This window comes from Pseudorca crassidens, chromosome 15 (genome assembly GCF_039906515.1).
Source record: "Pseudorca crassidens isolate mPseCra1 chromosome 15, mPseCra1.hap1, whole genome shotgun sequence".
NCBI classification, from domain to species: domain Eukaryota; kingdom Metazoa; phylum Chordata; class Mammalia; order Artiodactyla; family Delphinidae; genus Pseudorca; species Pseudorca crassidens.
Window position 1 is genome coordinate 16,511,136 of NC_090310.1, and position 15,425 is coordinate 16,526,560.

Below are 15,425 nucleotides of genomic sequence, written 5' to 3' on the forward strand. Positions count from 1 at the left end.
TGATTTTTGGGAAGTTTTATGGGATAAAAAACTTTTGGTGGCCTGATTCTCTTACCTTAGCCACAAAGTCCTGGGTGTGGGCGGCATTAGACTGAACTCCAAATGAATATGTCCTTTTCTTCTTTTTCCCTGGGCAGAGCTCCCTGCCGAGGAAGGTAAGTTACTGGAAGCCCTGAGCTCTCATAAGTGACACCTCCTCCCCTCTGTGCCCCACTCCCTTCTCCCTGCCCTTTCCTTCCAACTCCTGGGGCAATCGTTCCTCCCCAAAGGTTAGAGTCTGGCTGGGGTCAGAAGTTTCCAGGCACTTTCTCCTTGAGGCATCCAGTCCTTGAACAACTGCCCACCACTTTAAGGAGCCTGTTTCTGGACTCCGGGCCAGCTCCTCTCAGCCCTTTTCTCAGTACCAAATGGCCTGCCGGCCCCTGGAGTCCCAGCCGTTCATCTTTTAGACCTTAACCCCGGGGGCCCCCTCCCCTTGCCTCTTCCCTCAGGGAAGTCCCTGTGGGAGTTGGTGGTAGAGCAGTTTGAAGACCTCCTGGTGCGGATCCTTCTCCTGGCCGCCTGCATTTCCTTTGTAAGTGTGGGAGGGCATCTGGGGGCAGGCTGGGAGCGTGGGTTGGGGGATCTGGAGAGTCTGCTGGCGGGCAGCTCCAAATCATCGGCTCCTGTAGACCAAGCATTCAGCATCCTTTCCTACAGACCAGAAATGAGGGAGGTGGGGTGACGCTGATTTGTATACTCCTCTGTCCTCCCCCACACCCCGCAGGCAGGTTTTATTTTAAGCTTTAAGGGTGTTCTCAGCCAAAACACTGAAGTTAAGCCGCCCCCGGAGCTTCAAGGGCTCCGAGGGCTCGGGTTACCCCCGCGAAGCGCTGGGCTCCGCGGCTCCAACGCTGCTGCTGTTCCCAGGCCACCGCTGCTCCCAGCATGCCCCGGGGGCACATGCACTGCTCCACCAATCCCGCGGCATCCTGGCGCCCCTGCCCCGCCCTCCTGACACTGATTGGTCGAGGCAGAGACTCCCCTCGTAGAGGCGGGAAAGAGCTGCTGGTGCGAGGGTGACTCCAAAGAACCAGAGCCTCTCCTGTCTCTGGGCCTCACCTCCCTACTCACCCCATCAGGGCTAGAACTCCCAGGATCCCCCTCGTCACCTACCTGGCCTGACCCTCCCCTTCCTCCTCACAGCCTCAGGGCTGCCCCACGCCGGGTCTCAAGGCCCTGCCACCTCTCCTGCCCTGGAGCTCCCCTCCGCACCCACCATCCTAGCAGGCCGGCCTGCCTTTTGGAGTTTCTTCCTTAACATCTTAATGGTCCTGGAAGACAAGACTCTGGAGGCAAAGAAGTCTCCCTGTCCCCTGGTGTCTTTAGTGGAGGCCCCTGGGCCCCTGAGTGTAGCTGGCAGGGCCTCACTTCTCCCTCCTCAGATTTGCTCCTTGACATTTGCCTGAGGCTGTTGCCTGGCAGAGGCAACAGCTGGGGTGGGGTGTGCACAGGAGGCCCCGTAACACTATCCCCCACTTCTGCTCCCTCATGAAATTGGAGCTCCCCTGCCTTGGGCTGTTGGGGGAGGGCCGTGCGTGGGCCGGGCGCCTGCGAGGACCACAGGGTTTTTCCTACTGAGTTTTGGCTCCCGGGGGATGGATGTGGCTGCGGGGGTAGTTGGCCTGGGTGTCCCCTGAGCTTCGTTTACAAGCCAGTAACTTGGTCAGGGAAACCTGAAAGCATTCCCAGTTAATCCCCTAGCTGCGCATGTCTGTGCCGGCCTGCACCCGCTGAATAACAGTAGTGGCCACGCTTACGTGAGTTCGAGCTGTGGAGCACGTAGACCCTTAAAGGGATGTGGGGCTGCAGTGCCCCCGTGGTGCCCTGCCCCGTTTGCTCCTGCACATGTTCTCACCTCCATTTCCTCTCCTTCCTCACGTGAGGGGCTTTAGAACCTGTTATTCTCCCTTCCCTTGCTCCCCAGGTGCTGGCCTGGTTCGAGGAAGGCGAAGAGACCATCACCGCCTTTGTTGAACCCTTTGTCATCCTCTTGATCCTCATTGCCAATGCCATCGTGGGGGTTTGGCAGGTTAGCTTTGACCCCGCCTCGTTCCTTCACATCCTGACACTGGACATGAGGCCAGCCTCCCTCCCTGTCTCCTTCTCCTCCATCACTTACCCTGGGCTTGCCTTGTTCTGAATTGGGCAAAAGGACCAGAATGTTGGAAAGAGGCAGGAGACTGGTGTTCCCACTCTCACTTGCTGGTTGTACAACCCTGGGCAGGTTCCTTCATCTCTCTGAGTCTCAGTTTCCTCATCCATAAAATGGGGCTCATAATCCTATCCCTCAGAGTTGTGGTGAAATTTAACAAGATGATGAGTGTGAAAGTGCCCAGCCCTGTGTCTGGCATAAAGGAGGATCTCAGGAAATGCTAGTTTGATGTCCTTCTTTCTCTTACCTTATACCATCCTCTGCTTCTCCTGTCTCCTGCTTTCTGGTTTTCTTTGTTTCTCCTTCCTTCTCTCCCCGAAACCCCCTTACCTGTTCTCAGCTGTGGGTGATGGTTTCCTTAACCGTCATGTGGGGTTTGTCTGCTCCCCTGGGCCAGGAGCCAGAACTGCATAACCTGCCTCCTTCTCTGTGATGCCCCTACTTCCCCTGAGACTCTGGCCCCTGCTCCTGCATCCCTACACCTCCCCATCCTCCCTGACCAGTCTTCTGTCATTCCACAACCTTCCTCCCTCTGCTGACCCTCCCCTCCCCAACCCTGTCCCCCCAGGAAAGGAATGCAGAGAATGCCATTGAGGCTCTGAAGGAATATGAACCGGAGATGGGGAAGGTCTACCGGGCTGACCGCAAGTCGGTGCAAAGGATCAAGGCTCGGGACATTGTCCCCGGAGACATCGTGGAGGTGGCTGGTGAGTGATGGGGACGAGTGGTCCAGGATGGGTTCGAGGCCAAGAAGATGTGCATGTTGGGGGCTGGTTGGGCCCTGATCCCCACTGTCCAGGAGGTAGCCAGGATGGTAGAGTCTCTGCTTCTCCTTCCCAGACTCCTCAGGAGGTCACCCCAGGGCACTGTGGCCGCAGCACCCCCTCTCCATCAGAGTCTCAGCAGGAACAGCCAGTCCTGTCCCTGACGCTGCAGGCAGACCCCTGCTCCCCCTCCTCTCACCCAGCACTTGCAAGTAACAGGTGGAACCCAGTCCCTGCCAATGGCCCTGTCTCCACCCCCATCCTGAGGCCTGGCTTCCCTCTCCTTCCACCCACCCCCAAGCTTGGTCAGCTTTAAATCTTGACCTCTCCGTACCCTTGAGGCTTCTCAAAGGGGAAGGAGCAAGGGTAGAAGGGAGGAGGGGGGCCGGAGGCTCAAGCCCCCGACCATGTAAGGGAAACTCAGGCCCCAGCAGAGAGCACGGGACTGGGAGGAGGGGAGCTCAAGGAGGGCCCCGCCTCTCCGGTGAGGGACACTTAATGCCTGACCAGGGAGGGGTGGGGGCCGGGAGGCTAAGATTACTGGAATTCTGCCCCCTTCAGCGGTTTTTATATTTGCCCTGTGCAAGCCTTCCCACGGCTCCAGGCCCCTGGCATAGGAAGATGTGTCTTTCTAGGCCTACTTCCCTCCACCAGATACCCAAGTCCCCACCCTGGGAAGCTTGGTGACAGAGAGGGCGGGTGGGCTGAAGACTCCGGTGCCCCATCACAGGGCCGTTCTGCCACGGTGACAGTTTGGAGTCAGCGCCATGAATGTCTATAAATATCGCTTCAGTTTGGGTGACAGGGTGTCCCGCCCAACTCCATTGCCGACCTCCTCCCTCCTCCATCAGCTTCCTCTGGCACCGGAGGAGGAACCTTGGGGACGGGGAAAGGAAAGCAGTCAAACCCCACCCCCAGGACCATCCTTGGGACCAGGCGGGATGAGGCTGGGAGGCAGTTGGCTTCCTTGGAGGCCTCGAAGTCTGGTGGGGCATCTGCCGTGTTCCCCAGCAAGTTTCCTTTGTGGACCCCCTCCTTCTGTGCACATCCCTTGCCCTCCCCCTCCCTGTTTTCTCAGCTCTCTGTTGTGTATGGCTTCCCCCCCCACCGCCCCCCACCCCCCCCCACCGCCCCCCACCCCCCCCAGAGCCTTGTTTCCTGCAGACTCCCCTTCTCTGCTGCCGTCTCCCCAGCTCGCTCACCGTGGCTTCCTGCCTTCCCCAGATACTCAGACCAGGGCCCGGCAGGCTTCTGATGTGCATCCCATCCACGCCGTGTGGACCTGCCAGGCCTGCACCCTCTGCCTCCGCTGCTCCGCCCTCTCCGCCTGCATCTGTCCTTCTCACACTTCCCTCTCCTGCTTCTCACTCCACATTTTGTCTGGGTTGACACTGATTTTCTCAATTCCCATATTTTCCTCCTGTTTCTTGCTGCCTTCTCCGGCTGTTCCACTTTGTTCTCCGCCACGGACGCAGGTCTGTGAGACTTACCCTGTTTTCTCTAGTTCTTTTCTTGCCTGTCCCTCCTCACCTTTCTCCCTCGTGTTTCCCTCTCTGTTTTGCTCTCTCCCGGCCTCAGTTTTAGTTTCTCGTTAGATGACAGGATTGGCCCTGATTTTCCCTGTGTCATTCAGGGTACATTTAGTGAGCACATACTGTGTGCCCAGACCTCCACTCGCCAGGCTCACAGCCTGGTAGGGAGAAAAACATTCAGCAGGGGGGACAATTGGAGTGAGTGTTGGAGGGGGATGCTTGCTTGGGTGACAGGAGCACAACCCGGGTGACCTCCCTGAGACCTGAAGGATGAGGTGAGATCATCAAAGACTGGGTTTTTCTTAGGAAGAAAGAAAACTCCCATCTCAGCTGACTTCACTCTCCTCTCATCTCTCCACAGTGGGGGACAAAGTCCCTGCAGATATCCGAATCCTCACCATCAAGTCCACCACCCTCCGGGTCGACCAGTCCATCCTGACAGGTCTGCTGGCCAGGGTCAGGGGATGCATCAAAGGGGAGGGTGATGAGGATTTGATGAGGGAAGAGCTGAGTGGACAGACAGGGATGAAAGGGGACCCTCAGCAGTAGGGCCCCCTCCTGGCCCCGTAGTGGCAGCGACATCAACCCTGCTCAGCTTTGCCCACTGCCTAAGCCTGGAACACAAGGGGTCATGGGAAATGGCGGGATGTTTGTCCCCATTTCCAGATGGCCATCAACCCATCCCTTCCACACGGACATACGGACACGCTCACCCAGAGAACTATCCTGCCTCCTCAGAAGCCCCCAACTGAGGAAGCAGAGATTCTGGGATAGGATGCAGGATTCAGATACACTTAAAACCTCAGCTGCTTCTCCTTTTGTCCTGGGAGAGAGAGGGTGAAGAGCCAGTGCGCATGCTCCATGGTCCAAGGAGGCAGGGTGGGCTGGCCCAGGGTGATTGCCTGAGCTCCTGCCATCAGGTGAAGGAGGCAAGGTCCCAAGGGTGGGGGCCTCTCCCTCCCAGGAACGTGCTCTCCAGTTGACTGCGCACTTCCACATACGTCAGCTTGTTTGACTTTCACCAAGACCTTGCTCTGAAGTGTACACATCCTTGTCCCCATTTTACAGAAGAGCAAACCAAGGCTAAGTGATCCAAAGCCATGCTGCTTGTGAGTGGTCAGGCTGGGACTGGGATCAAGGTCTTTTCACTCTAAGTGCAGTGGGTTTCCCATCTGCCTCCAGGGCCTTCCTCCAGAGTCCAGACTTCCTCCAGGATTGTTGCTTGGTCCTTACCAGGCCCTGTCCCGCCAAGCAGAGAGTTAGGGGGGGGAAGTATGGGAGAACGACATGATGTCATCTGAAAACCCCTCTGCCCCTTCTCCACAGGCGAGTCTGTCTCTGTCATCAAGCACACAGAACCTGTTCCCGACCCCCGAGCTGTCAACCAGGATAAGAAGAACATGCTCTTCTCGGTGAGGCTTCCAGGGCCAGCTGTCGTGCGCTCAAGCCGGGGGCCCTGGTCTGGGAGAGACATGGCGGTGTGGGAAGAGATGAGACCCACAGCTGGGGGGATGCGGCACGAGGGGCGTCACCTGACTCCCTGCCTCTTCTTCCCCCTCCAAGGGCACCAACATTGCAGCCGGTAAGGCCATAGGCATCGTGGCCTCTACCGGTGTGAACACTGAGATTGGGAAGATCCGTGACCAAATGGCCGCGACGGAGCAGGACAAGACCCCTCTGCAGCAGAAGCTGGATGAGTTTGGGGAGCAGCTCTCCAAGGTCATCTCCCTCATCTGCGTGGCCGTGTGGCTCATCAATATTGGCCACTTCAACGATCCCATCCACGGGGGCTCCTGGATCCGTGGTGCCATCTACTACTTTAAGATTGCCGTGGCCCTCGCTGTGGCTGCAATCCCAGAAGGTAGGGCCCCCTCTCTCTTTCCTCCCATTCGCTGATCTCATCTGCAGAGATCCTTTACCCAAATAACGTAACAGTTACGCGTTCCAGGGATCGGGACCGATACCTTTGGGAGCTGCTCTTCAGCCTGCCCCACTAGGCCTCTCCCTCCCTCCCCCAGTGTCGTTCCCTCACCCCCTCTCCTTCCTCGCCACAGGCCTTCCTGCAGTCATCACCACCTGCCTGGCCCTGGGCACCCGCCGGATGGCAAAGAAGAACGCAATTGTGAGGAGCTTGCCCTCCGTGGAGACGCTGGGCTGCACCTCTGTCATCTGTTCCGACAAGACAGGCACCCTCACCACGAACCAGATGTCTGTCTGCAAGGTCAGGGAAGGGTGGCAACTCCCACTTAGATGGGAGGTGAAACGAGCCCTCCAAAGTTGTGGTTACCCCTTCATCATGGGTAGCTTTTCATTTTGGCCTGAGAAAGAAATGCTTAGATGGCACAGAGAGTGCCATCCTGCCAGCTAGGAGAGGGAGCAGAGAAGCCCCCCTGGCCCAGGCAGGCAGCTCCCTGCAGCCTCCGTCCGTGTGCTAGGTGCTGCCCTGTGTTATCTCTAATCCCCCAGAGCAGCCCTTCAGGGGAAGGTCTTGTTTACCCAGTTTTCCCAAAGAGGGAACTGAGGCTCTAGGAGATTCAGTGCACAGTTAATAAGGAGCAGAATTGAGTTTCAAACCCAAGTCTGTCTGGCCCTAGAGTGCCTGCCTGTGCACCAGGCTACCCTCCAGAGTGGTCATCCATGACAGGGCCCGGGGAGCCCAGCCACACGAATCTTGAACAGCATTTCCTGAACCAGGGCCCTTGATCTTTTCCGTGCCTTGGACTCTTTTTTATATATATATAAATTTATTTATTTGTTTATTTATTTTTGGTTGCATTGGGTCTTCATTGCTGTGCGTGGGCTTTCTCTAGTTGCGGAGAGCAGGGGCTACTCTTCCTTGCGGTGCGTGGGCTTCTTGTTGCAGTGGCTTCTCTTGTTGCGGAGCACGGGCTCTCGGCTCACGGGCTTCAGTAGTTGTGGCACGCAGGCTCAGTAGTTGTGGCTCGTGGGCTCTAGAGCGCAGGCTCAGTAGTTGTGGCACATGGGCTTAGTTGCTCTGCGGTATGTGGGATCTTCCCAGGCCAGGGCGGTAATCCATGTCCCCTGCATTGGCAGGCAGATTCTTAACCACTGCGCCACCAGGGAAGTCCCGCCTTGGACTCTTTGGCAGTCTGGATCTCTACATTTAATATTTTCAATGTATAAAATAAAACGCACAGGATTCTGTTTCTAAAATACATCGGATTGGGAATTCCCTGGTGGTCCAGTGGTTAGGACTTGGTGCTTTCACTGCAGTGAGCCCGGGTTCGATCCCTGGTCAGGGAACTAAGATCCTGCTAGCCACACAGCGCGGCCAAAAACATAAATTAAATAAAATACTTTGGACTGGGCTTCCCTGGTGGCGCAGTGGTTAAGAATCCGCCTGCCAATGCAGGGGACATGGGTTCAAGCCCTGGTCCGGGAAGATCCCACATGCCGCTGAGCAGCTAAGCCAGTGCGCCACAACTACTGAGTCTGCACTCTACAGCCCACGAACCACAACTACTGAGCACACGTGCCGCAACTACTGAAGCCCACGCCCCAGAGCCCGTGCTCCTCAACAAGAGAAGCCACTGCAATGAGAAGCCCACGCACCACAATGAAGAGTAGACCCCGCTCTCCGCAACTAGAGAGAAGCCCGAGCGCAGCAATGAAGACCCAACGCAACCAAAAAAAATAAAAATAGATAATAAAATAAATAAATTTTAAAAAACTACGCATTTAAAAAATAAATAAATAGAGTGTCTCTATTAAAAAAAAATACATTGGATTACAGAGGAAGCCAATGATTGAAATACAGTAGTCAAAGTATTTTAAAAACAGATTTGTACGTATAGCTGATTCACTTTGTTATACAGCAGAAACTAACACAACATTGTAAAGCAATTATACTCCAATAAAGATGTTAAAAAAAAAACACAGATTTGTGATTTGGTAAAACGTATGCTTCTTTATTAATGTATTAAGTAGCAAGTCCAGCAGTGGGTCTCACAATTGCCATAACGCTGAAGCAGTGATGAGCGTAAATGCTGTTTTGAGAGCCCTGCAACAATACAATGTGACAAGAGAGTATTTGTGATTATATTGGTGGCCAAGTCACAGGTTTTGCTAATATTAATGTGGTCCATTGCCCCCATTCATAATTGGATGGAAATGCTAAATGTCAGAGAGAAAATAAAAGATGTAATTTTTGTTTCGCCATCAAAGTTCACAGACACCCTTGGTCCGGGGTGTCATCCATGGACCCCAGGCAAAGAACCCCTGACCTAAACAGAGTTTTCTGGAATAGCATGTTTGTGAAACAGAAATTGGTGTCCTAAGGATCAAGGGTTGTGTGGTCAGACCAGGCCGAGAAAGGCTGTACCACATGCCTGTTGGCATTTGAAAGCCTCGGAGAAGGCTGACCATAGAGAGGGTGGATTTCGCTCAGTTTAAACGAGTTTGCCAAACTTACCTGGCCACAGAACCATTTTATCCTGGAGCACATCTTAAGCCCCATCCCTTCCACGCGTGCTCTGGCTCAGAGTGGGCTGCTCCCCTCTGCTCTGTGTGATCTCCATCCCTCCAAAGCACAGGCTTCAAAGCCAGACCACTGGTCTTCTGTCATGTTTCATAAAAATGAATTAATTGCCCACATTTGAAAAGTCAAGGGATATCATAGGAAAATAACCTGAATTTCTAATTCTTCCTGCAAAACTGGAAGATCTGGCCACAAGAGGCTGGAGCTGTAGATGGGCCATGTACTGACAGGTAGACTGGTGGCCACCACACCTTGTGATGCACGTCTTATTTTACTAATTGATCTGGAAGAACCTCCAGCATGGCCTTTTGTTTTAAGGCCATGAACACAGAACTTAGAGAATGATTTGCAAGGGAGTGGTGTGAGAGGGGAGGAAAAGGGAGGAAAAGGGAAGGACGAATCAGGGGATGATGGTGGGAAGTTGGGTAAGTCCTAGCAGATGGCCGGGTAGAGGGACACTTGGGGCACGGGCCCCCTCAGTGCAGACTGCCTTCGGGGATGGGGAGAGTTAAACATCTGTGTGCATGCCCTTGTCCTCTGCAGATGTTCATCATCGAAAAGGTGGACGGGGACATCTGCCTTCTGAACAAGTTCTCTATCACTGGCTCCACTTACGCTCCAGAAGGAGAGATGTAAGTTCCCCCAAAGTCGTCTTCCCAGTTCCTCGTGCCCCTCCCCACCACACACACACACACACACACATATCCTCTCTCCCTGGGGCCTCCCTCTAGTTTTGTCTTCCTGTTTCTCTCTTGTTCCTTCCCCAACCTTATTCTCTCTCCCACCTGATCTCCAAGTTGGTTGCCATCTCCTTGCTGCATTCCCTGTGCTCTCTCTGCATCTCATTCCCTATCTTCTCTACCTGTCTCTTTCCCTTCCTTCCTCCCCACCCGGCCGCCAGCTTGAAGAATGATAAGCCAGTCCGGACAGGGCAGTATGATGGGCTGGTAGAGCTAGCCACCATTTGTGCCCTCTGCAATGACTCCTCCTTGGACTTCAATGAGGTAACCTCTCCACTCCTGAAGCCGCCCCTCCTTCCCCCTCCAGCTGCCTCAGAGTCCAGGCCTCCTCGACAGGCTGCAAGGAAGGGCTCGGGGGAAGGGGGTCCCTTGTACCAAGCCCTCTCCTGGGTGTAAGGGGAAGGGAGTGGCTTGCTCCCTTCCTGTTCTAGGTGGAAGGTGGGCATGATAGATGGGAGCACGGGGCTGGGAGCCCAGGGCACCTACTTCCTCTTCCTCCTCTGCCCTCTCAGGCCAAAGGTGCTTATGAGAAGGTGGGCGAGGCCACCGAGACTGCACTCACCACCCTGGTGGAGAAGATGAATGTATTCAACACTGAACTGAGAAACCTCTCAAAGGTGGAGAGGGCCAACGCCTGCAACTTGGTGAGTCTAGGCACTCCCTCCCACGGTCCTTCTCCAGCCCATACTGTACAGGCCAGGACCTAAGGAACCTCAGGAGACAGGGCCCCCCACCCCCACCCAGGTCAGGCTGGTCAGGGCCTTGTGCCCCATGCTGGGACCCAGCCGGCACAGGCAGAGAGCCTCTCCGCAGCTTTCCTTGGCAAGGCTGACTTGGGGTAGGACCTACTGCACCTGCACTTACACTGCTCTTCCTGGTGCCCGGTTGCAGCATCCCTGGAAGAATTTAAGATCACTTTTCCTGTCGTGTCCCTAGTTGAAAGGGACAGAGCTGGACACAGAAACCACAAGTGACCCATCCTGGGACAGCCCCAATTTCAACTATTTCCCATTGTCTCTAGAAACACACTTGTTTTTATCAGATCACAATGCCTGATTTAGGATTTGGGAAATATGACTGCCTCATATGCCTCTGCTTCCCCGTGTCCAGGTGAACAAGCCCAATTCTGTGACTGTCACTCCAAGTTCTTGCTATTAATATTTACTGAATGTCTCTATTGAATTCCTCTGGGGTATTATATTATATTCCCCCCACCACTCATTCCTTTTTTTTTATATAGGCAAGATGCTCATGGCTGCTTTATTTAATATGACAAAAATAATGCAAACAACCTAAGTATTTATCAATACAGGATTCATTTTAAAAATTTACAAATGATAATAAAAACATCAAATTATTTTTAATTTTATTTATCGTTTTTATTTTTGTTTTGTGGAGAAACATCTAGAATGCATTTGGCACATTCACTTTTAGGGAGTGCTTAGTACTACGTGCCAGGTACCAGCTCTCCATTGTCTAGCAACGTACGTCTGTAGACTCACACAGGTGGTTGTCTACATTTAAATGATTACATAAAAGTAGAAACTCAGTTCTTCAGCTGCACTCATCACATTCCCCAGGCTCAGTAGCCGTTGTTCGATTGCACTGTATTGAACCATCCAGATTATTAAACATTCCCATCATCACGGAAGGTTCTATCGGGCAGTGCCACACTACGCCATCCTGTTTCTATTGTGCTTTAACCTGAACATAGGAAGACAGTGGCAGCACTAGCCTTGGAATTCTCTCCATTTCTGCTGTAGGCAGCAGACTTAGCTTTATCTCAGACTCAGCTTGGGGTCTGCTCTGACCTCCAGATCCTTTTCGACTATGTTTTAAAGGGTCTGGGACTCTTCCCTTCTAGCATAGCATCATCACTCTTTCTCCACTGGTCTCATATCTGGCCTCTCCCTCCCTGTCTCCTCTCTCTCAGGTGATCCGCCAGCTAATGAAGAAGGAATTCACCCTGGAGTTCTCCCGGGACAGAAAGTCCATGTCTGTCTATTGCTCTCCAGCAAAATCCCGGGCTGCTGTGGGCAACAAAATGTTTGTCAAGGTCAGGAATCCGAGTGCGCCTCAGCCCCGCTTCTTCCCAGTCCTGAACCCTCCTCTCTTCTCCCTGCCCCGCTCACCGTGCACTGGAAGGAACAGTGGTCTCTGAATACTGTTCTGTTCTCCTAGGGTGCCCCAGAGGGGGTCATCGATCGCTGTAACTACGTGCGAGTCGGCACCACTCGGGTGCCCATGACAGGGCCGGTGAAGGAGACGATTCTGTCGGTAATCAAGGAGTGGGGCACTGGCCGGGACACCCTGCGCTGCCTGGCCCTGGCCACCCGGGACACCCCCCCAAAGCGAGAGGAGATGGTCCTGGATGACTCTTCCAGGTTCATGGAGTACGAGGTGAGCAGACGGAAGCATCCCGTTGTCCCAGAGTCACCTGCCTCACCCCTTCCGCCACCCTTGTCATTTCCTACTTCGTCACGGGGCCTAGAATCACAGGACGTTAGAGTTTGAGAGAACCTTAGGAATAATCCAGCCCAGGGCTACTTGGCATGTGGTCCGTGGACCCATCTGAGATGAGGTGAGGTGCTTGCTCCAGAACAGAAGCCAGCCAGGTCCACTCGGGTTTAGCTGATGTGTTTCCACAGTGAGGTTTTCTAAGGACGTGCATCAGCCTCCATTCTGGCACTAGCGCTTTATCTCGTAGTGGACCTGCTCTCTGAACAGCACCAAAGCCCACTCCATCTTACAGAGGGAACAGCGTGGCCTGGCAGGTAACACAGATTTGCTCCAAGTTGTAGATCAAGTGAGCAGCCCTGCTGAAAGCAGAAACCACCTGCCTCACTTCCAGTTCAAGTTCTTTCTATGAAAGACACGCTCTGCCACCTACAATGGGCCTGGCACCGCCAGGCCTGCAGACACACATGTGAACATTTCCCACCCCTGAGCTTTGAGGCCCCACTGAGGTTTAAACACCAGGCCCAGGGACAGCTCTCCCCTCAGCTCCCCCCAGGCTTCCTCCTTGACCCTGTCGCTCTCTTCTCTGTCTCCCCAGACGGACCTGACATTCGTTGGCGTGGTGGGCATGCTGGACCCACCCCGCAAGGAGGTCACAGACTCTATCCTCCTGTGCCGTGATGCTGGCATCCGAGTGATCATGATCACTGGGGACAACAAGGGCACAGCCATTGCCATCTGCCGACGAATTGGCATCTTCGGGGAGAACGAGGATGTGGCTGACCGAGCCTACACTGGCCGGGAGTTTGATGACCTGCCCCTGACCACGCAGCGGGAGGCCTGCAAACGCGCCTGCTGCTTTGCCCGCGTGGAGCCCTCGCACAAGTCGAAGATCGTGGAGTATCTGCAGTCCTACGACGAGATCACAGCGATGGTGAGACGACTGGCGTGGGGCGGTCTGCTTGGTGTCTATTGACATGACCGTCCTGGGGAGCTGGGGACCGAGGGAGGACGGGGCTGAGCAGGGGCCCTGGCGAGATGCACGGAGGGGAGGGATTCGGGCCCCGATGGAAGAGTCTCAAGGAGGGTACGAGGAAGGGGCTGGTGCCCACCTTCTCTCCCTCCCCACAGACAGGTGATGGCGTCAACGACGCCCCTGCCCTGAAGAAGGCGGAGATCGGCATTGCCATGGGATCCGGCACCGCCGTGGCCAAGTCGGCCTCCGAGATGGTACTGGCCGACGACAACTTCTCCACCATCGTGGCTGCCGTGGAGGAGGGCCGCGCCATCTACAACAACATGAAGCAGTTCATCCGCTACCTCATCTCCTCCAATGTGGGAGAGGTGGTCTGGTGAGCAGAAGGGCATCTAGGAGGAGCTCGGGGCTGGTGGGGGGTGACCACAGGCCTGGGAGGCAAGACAGACGTGTGACCTCCTCCTTCTGGCAGCATCTTCCTGACAGCTGCCCTGGGGCTGCCTGAGGCCCTGATCCCCGTGCAGCTGCTGTGGGTGAACCTGGTGACAGACGGGCTCCCGGCCACAGCCCTGGGCTTCAACCCCCCCGACCTGGACATCATGGACCGGCCCCCCCGGAGCCCCAAGGAGCCCCTCATCAGTGGCTGGCTCTTCTTCCGCTACATGGCAATTGGGGGTGAGCAGGATGAGACTCCACACCCCTTCCCGACCCTCAGGGCTGATCCCCTCTCTGGGACACCAGCTTCCCCACAGCAGCCACTGCGGCGGGCCCTCTTCCTCCAGCTGCTGTTCATGGCCAGGAGGCCCTCTCAGCTCCTCCCGTCTCCCCAGCCCTGGGCCCCCAACTCCCATCTTCTCTCCACCACAGGCTATGTGGGTGCAGCCACGGTGGGAGCAGCAGCCTGGTGGTTCCTATACGCTGAGGACGGGCCTCACATCACCTACAGCCAGCTGGTAGGGCAGCACGGAGGGAGGCGGGAGGAGGCGAGGGGAGCAGGAGGGTGCCGTGGAGGCTTTTTCGGAACCCCGGCTTCTCCCCTCTCCTCCTGCAGACTCACTACATGAAGTGTGCGGAGCACAACCCTGACTTTGAGGGTGTGGATTGCGAGGTCTTCGAGGCCCCCGAGCCCATGACCATGGCCTTGTCCGTGCTGGTTACCATCGAGATGTGCAATGCTCTCAACAGGTGGGGTCCGCGCTCCCTCCCTCTGCGGCCCTCTGGAGGCCACCCTCCCCCTGCTTACCGCTTCTCTCCCCTTGTGCCTCCACCCCTGGCTCCGCCCGGCCGCCCCCTTGCAGCCTGTCTGAGAACCAGTCCCTCCTGCGGATGCCGCCCTGGGTGAACATCTGGCTGGTGGGCTCCATCTGCCTCTCCATGTCCCTCCATTTCCTCATCCTCTACGTGGACCCTCTGCCGGTGAGCCTTCTTCTGGCCAGGGGCTGCCTGCCCCCCCCCACCCACAGGGGGCCTCTGCAGGGGTCCGCGACCACAACCCCTGCCAGAGGGAGGAGGGCGGGGTCAGGCTGGCGCAGTGGCAGCTCCTGGGCTCCTTCTCACTGCCCTTCCCGCCTCCTCCCAGATGATCTTCAAGCTGCAGGCCCTGGACCTGCCCCACTGGCTCATGGTCTTCAAGATCTCGTTACCAGTCATCGGGCTAGATGAACTCCTCAAGTTCATTGCTCGGAACTACCTGGAGGGTAAGAGCGCGCCGCCCCCAGCCCTGTCAGCCCCTGGCCCCTGACACAGCCCCTCCCTCCAGGCCGTGAAGGCGCCTGCCCCGCTTCCTTGTCAGGTGGGTGAGTTCCCAGAGCCCCAGCAGGCCCCGTGTCCTCCGCCGAGGGGCGCACCCAGCCCCTGCCCCGCCTTTGCCCGCTCCTCCGAGCCCGTCTCCTTGGCGCCCCAAAGCCTCCTCAGCCCTCTTGGTCCCCTGCGCCCACCTCCCTCCCTCGATAACGGCTGTCTCTCTGTCCTCTCTGGCCATAGGATAACTCGTTTCCCCCTCCTCCATCTCTCTGAGCCGTGTCACAGGTATCAACCCCCTTCTTGCCCGTGCCCTAGCTGCTGTGCCCCCTCTGCCCACCCCCTCTCCCCCTCAGGCGGCGCCGGGGTCACGTGCCCTCACAGCTCCACCTGGAGCCACCGCCGCCGCCGCCACTGCCGTGCTTCCAAGTGGGGCTGGGCTGCTGCCTCTACTCTGCGGGGGTGGCACTGCCCGGCCCCGGGCACCACTGTCTGCTGGGCTGCGCTGCGTCGCGCTGGCTGGC

At 56.1% G+C, this 15,425-nt stretch overlaps 1 protein-coding gene and 1 long non-coding RNA gene across 6 annotated transcripts in view; one reads left to right on the top strand and one right to left on the bottom strand.

The window, feature by feature from the left end:
• LOC137206990 (uncharacterized) overlaps positions 1-1,464 on the bottom strand; it is a 6,076-nt gene extending 4,612 nt beyond the window's left edge. For 2 of the 4 annotated variants that reach the window (XR_010934896.1, XR_010934895.1), the window contains exon 1: positions 56-901. This is a non-coding gene — a long non-coding RNA (uncharacterized lncRNA). Of the gene's footprint in view, positions 1-55; positions 927-1,258 lie in introns of those variants that run through there. The other 2 variants (XR_010934898.1, XR_010934897.1) reach the window with 2 other exon arrangements.
• The window catches only part of ATP2A1 (ATPase sarcoplasmic/endoplasmic reticulum Ca2+ transporting 1), a 16,393-nt gene that overhangs the window by 484 nt on the left and 484 nt on the right, over positions 1-15,425 (top strand). Inside the window, exons 2-22 of one of the 2 annotated variants that reach the window (XM_067706257.1) lie at positions 138-155; positions 492-574; positions 1,967-2,071; positions 2,763-2,901; positions 4,852-4,932; positions 5,817-5,902; positions 6,054-6,351; positions 6,545-6,711; positions 9,532-9,620; positions 9,890-9,992; positions 10,241-10,372; positions 11,662-11,784; positions 11,910-12,128; positions 12,784-13,119; positions 13,317-13,537; positions 13,634-13,836; positions 14,029-14,114; positions 14,213-14,346; positions 14,460-14,577; positions 14,741-14,858; positions 15,145-15,189. In XM_067706257.1, coding sequence (XP_067562358.1) covers positions 138-155; positions 492-574; positions 1,967-2,071; positions 2,763-2,901; positions 4,852-4,932; positions 5,817-5,902; positions 6,054-6,351; positions 6,545-6,711; positions 9,532-9,620; positions 9,890-9,992; positions 10,241-10,372; positions 11,662-11,784; positions 11,910-12,128; positions 12,784-13,119; positions 13,317-13,537; positions 13,634-13,836; positions 14,029-14,114; positions 14,213-14,346; positions 14,460-14,577; positions 14,741-14,858; positions 15,145-15,149 — 2,864 coding nt within the window. In that variant the 3' untranslated portion in view covers positions 15,150-15,189. The remainder of the gene's footprint in view (positions 1-137; positions 156-491; positions 575-1,966; positions 2,072-2,762; positions 2,902-4,851; positions 4,933-5,816; positions 5,903-6,053; positions 6,352-6,544; positions 6,712-9,531; positions 9,621-9,889; positions 9,993-10,240; positions 10,373-11,661; positions 11,785-11,909; positions 12,129-12,783; positions 13,120-13,316; positions 13,538-13,633; positions 13,837-14,028; positions 14,115-14,212; positions 14,347-14,459; positions 14,578-14,740; positions 14,859-15,144; positions 15,190-15,425) is intronic. The other variant, XM_067706256.1, reaches the window with a different exon arrangement.